The sequence below is a fragment of the Chenopodium album genome, chromosome 8 (assembly GCF_948465745.1).
Source record: "Chenopodium album chromosome 8, dcCheAlbu1.1, whole genome shotgun sequence".
Lineage (NCBI taxonomy): Eukaryota > Viridiplantae > Streptophyta > Magnoliopsida > Caryophyllales > Amaranthaceae > Chenopodium > Chenopodium album.
The window spans coordinates 74,631,909-74,641,882 of NC_137841.1; the positions used below are offsets into that span (position 1 = coordinate 74,631,909).

Consider the following 9,974-nt stretch of genomic DNA (forward strand, 5'->3'; position numbering starts at 1 on the left):
AAAATCATAAAAATATAAACACTAATTACACTGATTTACGTGTGTTTTTATCATGAATTCCTAACTTTATATAATTTTCAAGAATGCATTTAATGCTTATATATAACCCTTAAAGCTACATATAGCATTACCCTAAATAAAATACCAGTATAAGTTCAGTTCAGATCAGATAAACAAAACATTAAGACGACTTAAACAAGTCTTATAAGAGGTCCCAATTTAATAGGATCGCTTTATTTAAATGCCGTACAGCAACCCGAAAAAAAAAAAAAAAAAAAGGCATGACTAGTTAATATTTCTCCCTCCTCTTCTGCTGAAGCCGCTTTCTTTCACTCTATCTGAGACACAGACAGTGACTGAGAATTAAAACCCCTGAAAAAGATTAATTTCCCCAGCAAATGAAACCCCCCAATATCTTTCAATTATAGAAATACATCTCAAAAAATCCTTTAAAACTAGAATTATCTATTTCCTTTTATTTTCATAAAATCAGATAATTTGTCCACTTCATCTTGTCTCTTTCTCTCCCCTACTTAAATTCCTAAAAACCAGAAATTAATTCATACCCCCATAATTCTTCTTCATTATTTCATGTCATTTTCTTTTCTCCTTTCAAAGAACCATTTTAAAGCAAGGCATTTAATCTCTTTGGGAATAATTGTTGGGTAGTTGTACCCTCTATTATTACTATAATCATATTTTTCTTTTTTTATTTACTCCGTATTTTTCTATCTATATATCTTCTCAAACAAAATTCCTTCATTTTCTCGTGTTCAAACCCCCTTTTTTTTTTAAGGGAAAATAAAATATAAAACTCGTGAGATTTGTTGTCTGTTTGTGTAACTGGATTTCTGAATTTCTGGGTACTTTTTAAAGGATTTCTGGAACAAACTTTGTTTTATTTATTCAAGGAACCCAACATTTTAAAAAAAGAAAACAGTTGAGTTTATAGGAGTGATTAAGTGAGTGAAAATGGCAGAGGTGGTGAAGCAAGTAGAAGCAGCAGCAATGGTGAATCAGACAGATGATGTTATTGATGGAGGTGGTGTTGAGGAGAGAGAAAATGTAGGAGGTGAAATTGATGAAGAAAATCAAAAATTCAGTTTCAAGAATTTTTTGTGGCATGGTGGTTCTGTTTATGATGCTTGGTTTAGTTGTGCTTCCAATCAGGTACCTATTTTCTACTCCGTATTTTATTTATTTTAGGCGTGTGCTTGTGCGTGTACGTGTAGAAGTATACGAGTAAATTTATAAATGCACTCCTTTCCGTAAGAGAGCGATTCATAAAACCGCTCTCGGGGTGTGGAGTGCGATTAATTTAATTTTTGGTGTGCTAAAATTATTTTTCGACTTTTCATAGTTAATACTTGTAATAGAAAGACCTTTGGAATTGGATTTGAATTTATAACAAAATTAATTGAATTTTTTTTAGTTGGAATTGAATTTAGGGTATAATTATTTTTTTTTTTTTATTGTTTGAAATGGGGAGAAAAATAACGAGGCATGTAGTTGAAAATAATGTACAAGTAGCATATCTTTCACGAATTAGAAATGTAAAAAACTAAAATCAACCCGTCCGATATTAAATGTGACTATATCGTTACATCAAAGGGTGCGGCCTGGGCCGTGCTCAAGTCTGAATTCGATCCATTGTCATTCCTATATTGATGTTTTTGTCGGAAAAAAAAAAATGATTTATGCAGGTGGCTCAAGTGCTGTTGACATTACCATATTCATTCTCACAAATGGGAATGTTATCAGGGTTGCTACTCCAAGTGTTTTATGGTTTGCTAGGAAGTTGGACGGCTTATCTTATCAGTGTGCTCTATGTTGAGTACCGTAGTAGAAGAGAGAAAGAAGGTGCCAGCTTCAAGAACCATGTCATTCAGGTTTATTTTTCAATTTTCATTTCTTACTAAATTTAACTGTTTTTTTTTTTTTTTTTTTCTTGTTCTTTTTTACTGTATATTATCGAAATTTGTTACATTACCCGTGTCTGTGAATGTTTTACCTCTTATATTCGAGAAACTCTTAGTTGATCCTTGTAATTGAAATAAAAGGCGAATTAATCTCGTGTTATCTTGGTAAAATTTACTTGGTACCCCAGAATTTGAGTACTAATTTTAGTCTTTGGTGTTATATTGAAAAAGAGTCTAGTACTTGGGAGTGTTATACAAAGTACGAGTACTAGTTTTATTTCTATTGCTAGCAAAAAAACTAGTACAAAGTTTTTGTTGGTAGCACTTTAGAAGGGATTTTTTTTGGTTGTTAACAGAAAATTTCCCTGGTTTTTTCTAAGTTCCCCCCTGTTTTTTTCTGTCTACTACCTAATTGCACAAAATTGTGGGTCCATGATCATGGCAAATCATATATTCAAGCTCAAGCTTTGTTGGTGTACACATTCTGTCCAAGATAATAATGCTAAAAACATCCCATGCATAGTTCCTAATGATTGTTTAATGAATAGTTTGACCATTATGTTCATGAATTCAAGATCTAATTAGAGGTTTCACCCTCTTATTATAATAATTTTTCACCATTTTATAGTACCTCATCTTATTATTCTTACTCTCACTTGTTTTAAAAGATATGTCAATGTTCCATCTTTTGATTTTCTAAACTTTTAGGCCTAATATTCATTCATATGTTAAATTCTTGTTTTAGGGGAGTAGTTTACTGTTTTGACCGAGACCTAATATTCATCATAGTAAATTTTTGCCTGAGTTTTAGAAGCTATTTTTCATTCAAGAAGTTAGTGATAGTCTTACTATTCACTCGTAACTTTTTGTGTATAATTCACTTTATGCTCACATAAAAACCGAACATATATGTGAAGAAAAAAAAAAGAATTATAAGATTATAGCCAAAAGGTAACCCTTAATCCTTAACTGTAAAATAAATTTTGGGTGAATTCATTTACATTTTCACATCGTGAAACGTTAAAGTAATAAGTCAAATGTGAAACCATCTCGTGCAAGATTCTGTCGTAATTAAAAGTTCCCACACCACTATCTTATGTTGTCAAAATCTTTTCTTCATGTTCTGATTCTAATACTTTTTGGTTTGCAGTGGTTTGAGGTCTTAGATGGCTTGCTAGGGCCATTTTGGAAGGGACTTGGATTGGGTTTCAATTGCACATTCTTACTCTTTGGATCTGTGATTCAGCTGATAGCTTGTGCAAGGTTAAATTTCAATAATTGTTCCCAATTATTCCTTATAAATTAATGCCAAAAGTTATGGTGTATGTTTGTTCCATTGGAGGCTTTAATAATTTATTTTGTTTATTTGATTGCAGTAACATATACTACATAAATGATCATTTGGACAAAAGGACATGGACATACATATTTGGGGCATGTTGTGCCACAACCGTGTTTATACCTTCCTTTCACAATTATAGAATTTGGTCATTTCTTGGCCTTGGAATGACCACTTATACTGCTTGGTATTTGACCATCGCTGCCCTCGTTCATGGCCAGGTAATAATTTCTCTCTTCTATCTCCCTCTCTTTTAGTTTTAGGGTTTCAGTTTAAGATAAGATGAAGCCTTGGCAAGTTAGGGGAATTAGTGGATTTAAATTATCTAATTATCTATACTTAATTTTAAAAATCAATTTTACCCTATGCTTTGCACAGGTCAAAAAATTAGTTAAACTTATAAAAGGGGATACTAAATTGCTAATAGTCCAAATTATGACAAAATGCAAAATTTTCAAGCCGCTAATCAGAAATCTATTATACCAACTTTAAATCACTAGTAAAGTGCACAGTTTGACACTTATGTCCTTATACATTGTTTTGAAGGATCTTCTAGGATTTTCCCTATAACAGAAGCAAGCAATGTTAGGTGCATATCCAATTTGCTCTGTTGGACTTATTGGATGTGTACTACTTAAATCTATTCTTTTTTTAAATTTCATTTGGTTAACAAAACATCTTCATATCAAGTATCATTTTAGATTATTCTCATTAAGAAATAATAGTGCTTCAATAGTCACATATTTGTTGTCCGAAAACATCATTCACATCTTCTAAAATAATAATGGTTTGTAATTGATTAAACATTACACTCTTAAAAAAATTGAGTATTTGAGAGTCTAAGAATCGCCCAACCATTATATATTCGAAAACAATCATGTCACCTATTTACGAGTTATCGTGATTCGGGATGATTTGCAAATGCAAACTCAAGTGCCATGCCAATTGCCAAAACCATCATTTTCCCATTTTGCATTAGCCATCACCCTCCCCCTCCATCTTCCCTATATCCCGTTATTTTTTGTCTGTTATGGAAGATTAAATTGATTTCTTAATGGGAGTAAAAGTTAGAATTTGAAAGTTTCATGTGGAAAAACAATATTACAGGTCCCAGGTGTGATCCACTCTGGTCCAAAAAAGTTGGTGCTCTATTTCACAGGAGCAACTAATATCCTCTACACTTTTGGTGGACATGCTGTAACTGTGTAAGTGTAAATCCTTTACTCTCTTCACTCTACCTTAATCTCAATTTTTATCACTTTCTTCTTGCAGCTTTTGTTTCCCTATATTAAGGAATTTATGGTAGATTAACATCATTATGTTGGTATACATGCATTGTTTATTTATTGGGATTTTTGCTTTATGCTTTTTAAGCCAAGGATTATTGTCCAAATCTTGGTTGATTTCTTAATCACTTATCTTTGGCTAATTTCAATTCTTCTTGGTTATTGGCTTTTTACCTAACAAAAGACCAAATTGTGTCACTTTCTGCAGTTATGTGCATAAAATAGGGTTAGTATAATAAACATCTCATGTTTATTTATAGGTTCATTATTTCACTGGAAACTTTTGAAAAAGTTTAAGCTTTTCTTATGTATGCTTTTTTCTTTTTGAGGATATAAAATTTGACTTTTCATTTGTTTTAGATTGAGCATTGATAAATTATTAGTAACTATTAGCTGAAATAATCCAATAACTGTGGGGAACCACTTATTCTCCTTTTATCTCACCATTGTTTATGTAATTGGCACATTAAGGATTCATGCGCATAAAAGTGTGGCCCCTAGTTCTATCTTTGTTTAAACGACCCAATAGATCTTATGGCCAAATCACTTCTTGTTTAGATTTCACCATTTGGGTGTCTTCTATCCTAGTATTAGCATCCTATGTAATTCTAATTCTAAGGTAATGAATGGATTTGAAACGTGATCGTCGTTCTGTCACTGTGCTATTAAGGAACAACCAGGGACCATATGTAAAGTTTTAATCTTTTGGCGGTAACTTTAAGCATTCAAATATCATATAGCTATTTTTTAAAAAAAAAATAATTATTGTTCCAAAATCTGTAAATAATTACTGGTCCAAAAGAAATGTTGAATTTTGCTAGTATTACGTCTTGATTTGAGGCTAAATTAGCTGTGATATTAGTAGTAAGTGTAAGGATTTTGTTTTCTTCTTACCAACTCTCTTTATAGTAAAGTAATAAATCCAAAATAGAATGAGGCAATTGTTTTCTATTTTCTGAAAAGAATTGAACTATGATGATACTTGTGCAGTTGTGCTTCATGCTTTGGTCCATACTCCATAAGAAATGATGGTTGACCATACTGTCAAATGCATACCTGTAATAATTGGCATATTTTGTACTCAAGAATGAATTTATCCATTGAAATTCAATTGTGGGTCCTTATGCCTTACTGATAAAAAAAAAAAAAATGACTTACCAGGGAAATCATGCATGCTATGTGGAAGCCACAGAAGTTCAAGTACATTTATCTACTTGCAACTCTATATGTTTTCACCCTTACACTACCTTCTGCTGCTGCTGTCTACTGGGCCTTTGGTGATGAACTCCTCAACCATGCCAATGCTTTCTCCCTCCTTCCTCGTAATGGCTTCCGTGATGCTGCTGTCATCCTTATGCTCATTCACCAGGTTTAACTCGCACCCTTGCCTTAGATCTTTTTTGAATCGTACTGCTGCATATTAACAAAAAACATTGGAACATTATTGTTAAATCATTTAAAGTGTGACTTTTCCCATGCAATGCACCCTGTTTTTCAATTCAACACGCAACACTTGACATGTAAAGAATCATCTCCGTCCAAATTCAATTGTGACATTACTAATTTAGGCTACACCATCTAATACTTCCAAACAGAAAAAGTAATCATGAAAAGCAAACGATCTTATGTAACGAAATCGTGTGAATGATTTTAAGGATCCAAAATATCTTTCTAACTTTATCTTTTGGGGCATGGACAGTTTATAACATTTGGATTTGCATGCACACCTCTGTACTTTGTGTGGGAAAAAGTGGTGGGGGTGCATGATACCAAGAGCCTATGTTTAAGGGCAGTGGCTAGATTACCAGTGGTGATACCAATATGGTTCTTAGCAATTATCTTTCCTTTCTTTGGGCCCATCAACTCTACTGTGGGGGCCTTCTTAGTCAGCTTCACTGTTTATATCATACCAACTTTGGCCCACATGCTCACCTACAGATCGGCCCAGGCCCGTAAGGTACTCTTCTGGACCCATCTCTCATTTGCTCTCTTCTGCATTTTTGATTAATTTTTATTTTTGGCTAATAATTCTATATTGTTCTTTTTAGATTTGGCTTTATCATTACTCCTAGATCACCTTAGCTAAGTTAAAAGGCTGGATTTTTATTTTATTTTGACATGACACATGTATGATATATGAAATTATTGTAGGTCCTATTTAGTTCAAGATAAAGTCAGGGAAAATAATACCTAACTCAGATTTTATTGAGGACCCTAACTAGATTTCCCTCCTTTTTGACCCTCTTGCATGTGTACTTGTCACTATTGTCAGTGACCTAAAGTTTGAAAACTTATCCTTGTGGTCTTGTTAGATTTAGATTACAACGGGTTCTTTGGTGAAAGTTTGGAAAACTTAGTTACTAAGAGTGCCTATGTTAGTTCATGATAAAGCAATCAAACATGCAGAATTTGAAGTATCCTTGTTAACGCGTGGATGAAAAAGTGAGGTAGAATGGCTAATTGTTAGTCACGTAATACAGAACATTTCAATTGTCTCTGTCAAAACTCGTAATCTTTATGTTCATTTTGAGTAGTATGCTACTCGAACCCTTCATACACCCAATGTATTTGTGTCGTTCTGTTGGAGCCTTGGCAGCTGAAACCATAGAATTTTGTTCATAAGAATAGCTGAATTTGACACTTCTAGTCTGAGTGATATATAGTATCTACAGCAGAAGTAAAAGAAATTAACTGCAATATGTTTTGTATTGAAAATGCAGAATGCTGCTGAGAAGCTTCCTTTCTTCTTTCCAAGCTGGACAGTAATCTACGTGTTCAATGCATTCATAGTGATGTGGGTATTAGTTGTGGGTTTCGGGTTTGGAGGGTGGGCAAGCATGGTGAACTTCATCAGACAAGTTAATACTTTTGGTCTTTTTGCTAAATGCTACCAGTGTAAGCCACCCCCAGCAGCACCAGTACACTGAGGCGTTGCTCTATAGAATGCTGGTTTGATACTTTGATTGATCAAAGAACAAATATATGAAGTGTAATCAGTATTAATTTTGTTTTGTGGGTGAATACTAGTAGTAGTGTGTTTTGGCGAAGCCTAGCTGTAGCTCTGTTTAATTATCAGCTGGAATTGTAATTTTTCCAAAATGATGTTTGCCAAAAAAAAAATCCTTAAGTTTCTAGGTACATATATGATTTAATGTTGGGTCATTTTGGATGTTGGTAATTGCATGGCTATGATGGTCCTCTCATGTGTAACATTTGGCTCTATAGGAAAAATTTCTTTTCATTGTTATGTGTTGCTTGACTATATCATCAATATCTATATGTGCTAATTGAAAAAGAAGTAGAAGAGAAAGTTGACAAACATGTATTAATATCGGTATGTGCCAAGGGATTGTGTACGAGATTATTGGTTCGAATCCCCATTTGCACTATGGAATTTATGGCTCCTTTTTAAAAAAAAAACCTAACAATTTGAATGATTTTGATCAATTATTATACAAGTTCAAGAAAGGAACAACTCATGATTAATAGAGAACGGAAAACAATCTATTCATATGGGGTGTATTAGGTTTGGATATGATTTATCAATACAATAGACAAACTTGCTTTGCCTAGACCAAAAACGTATTTGATCAATTTCTAACCATATTTAAGTCAAACAGAACATGTATGTTGATAATTTAGCACATTTGTGTGTGTTGTTGAATCAATTACAGTACAAGAACTGTGTTAAATCATAAAATTATAAAGTATATGCAATCAAATAATTTTCTCTTAATTGATGTGGAAATTGCAATAGAATTACTGTCTTTCACAACATTGCATGCTTCCACTTGCGTTGCACCCGAAAACCACGGCATGCTTCTACAGTTTAACTTCTACTGTTGTGTTGCTTTCAACCCAAATTTACAACTATTTCGGCTGTCTTTAATGTTAGGTAACTGTGATCCCGCAAGACAGCAAATGGGTCCTGTATCTTGTGGGGAAAAAAAATGTCTAGGGAAATTATTATCATAATTATGTGCAGTGTTCAACAATACAAGAATTAAAATATACCCAAATCATTTAAACGTTTATAGTGAATTTCTTTTTGTTTAAAGAGAGCTGCAAAGAGTAATGATATAACCCCGTTACCCCGTATCCTAAAGTCTTTGTTGACTATTAGCTGGAATTGTTCAAAAGCTGATTTGCTTAGTTCACAGTTCATACTCCGTATTTGTGACAAGGGGTAATAGAAAGAAATCAGGTTTTTGTTATTTATTCACGAAAATGCTCTCATGAGAAACAAATTTCGTTTCTCATCATGAGAAACTGGGGATTTCCCATTTGTGTATCAGTTAATCTTCGGAGAGCAATGCTCTGTCCATCTGAAAGCCATCGGCGATCTCTGACTAGACAGTATCACAGTAACCTATAAAAACTTACATGCAGTTGCCGTGACACTTCTAGCATCATAGAAGCTTGTTGCTGCCAAAATGACCCGGCATCCACCTCTGTAGGACTAATACCATTATCCCAACACCGGGCAAATTCCTATATAATCTTGTGACCATTTCAGGAAACTTATGGCAATAATGTCCTCATCAATTAATAAAAGGCGCAGATGCCCCAACATTCATTAGACATTTAGACCATTATCCTGATCTATGGACTATGGTTCATTCACGTGTAGTTATTTACAAATGAAGAACACTGGACAGTGGACACACCATGTTATTTGTTATATGTTGTTGGGTCGAAATTCACTGCCTTCTTGTAGTATACAATGTTGAAGAAATGAAGTGGCTATTTTGGACTTCATAAACATGAAAATTCTAAGGTGTCCTACTAGTATAGTATACCTTGAAACCGATCTGATTGAACCCAAAAGACCTAACTTACACCCTGATACAAAACTAGGTAAATCCAATCTACAGACCCTTCAAATTCTGCACTGAATTTAGAATTTAAGAATAGTTACATCTCCAAATTGGCCTTCATTTTCGACATTTTGCATCTTGACTACGTTAGCTGTCACCTCATTACCAGCCGTTCTTCGGCCTCTCTTATGCATTCTTTGTTTTGGTAGAACATCTGTGAGTCGATCAACTCTGTCTGCTTATTAATAGTAGAAATGGACCAAAAACGTGCATGTTAAGGAAACAATTAGAGTACTACTTTCCGGCTTAGAGCAACTGTATGAACATTTGATCGAGCAAAGTACTTGAATATTACTGAATAAGAAGTCATTTCATACATAAAGTTCTTTCAGGCAGAGATCAGACCAACTGTATGAACATTTGTTCAAAAAATTAATGTTAATTTTTTGGTAACAATGATTTCGGTGTATTAGTCCATCCATTTTCTTGTTAAGTTTATGGTAGTGCTTTAAAAAGGAAGTATAGTAGTAACCAAGTTATTCATTCAAATCCAACCTAGAAACACAAACAAGATTTCAAAAGAAGTTAGTACACTCCTAAAGTTCACAATCCT

At 33.6% G+C, this 9,974-nt stretch overlaps 1 protein-coding gene across 1 annotated transcript; it reads left to right on the forward strand.

Moving 5' to 3' along the window:
• The first annotated feature begins 505 nt into the window (after window positions 1-505).
• LOC145642399 (auxin transporter-like protein 2) lies at window positions 506-7,791 on the forward strand. Its single transcript, XM_081693567.1, has 8 exons — window positions 506-1,170; window positions 1,704-1,889; window positions 3,070-3,182; window positions 3,296-3,479; window positions 4,366-4,463; window positions 5,706-5,913; window positions 6,244-6,501; window positions 7,265-7,791. The coding sequence occupies exons 1-8, from the start codon at window positions 973-975 to the stop codon at window positions 7,469-7,471; spliced, it is 1,452 nt and encodes a 483-aa protein (XP_081549693.1). The 5' UTR covers window positions 506-972; the 3' UTR covers window positions 7,472-7,791.
• The last annotated feature ends 2,183 nt before the right edge of the window (window positions 7,792-9,974 follow it).

Excerpts from the sequence above, each read along its gene's own strand:
- LOC145642399 (XM_081693567.1), top strand. The coding sequence starts at position 973 with ATGGCAGAGGTGGTGAAGCAAGTAGAAGCAGCAGCAATGGTGAATCAG. Across the intron at positions 3,183-3,295 it reads CAGCTGATAGCTTGTGCAAG|TAACATATACTACATAAATG; the intron begins GTTAAATTTCAA and ends ATTTGATTGCAG. Across the intron at positions 6,502-7,264 it reads GATCGGCCCAGGCCCGTAAG|AATGCTGCTGAGAAGCTTCC; the intron begins GTACTCTTCTGG and ends TTGAAAATGCAG.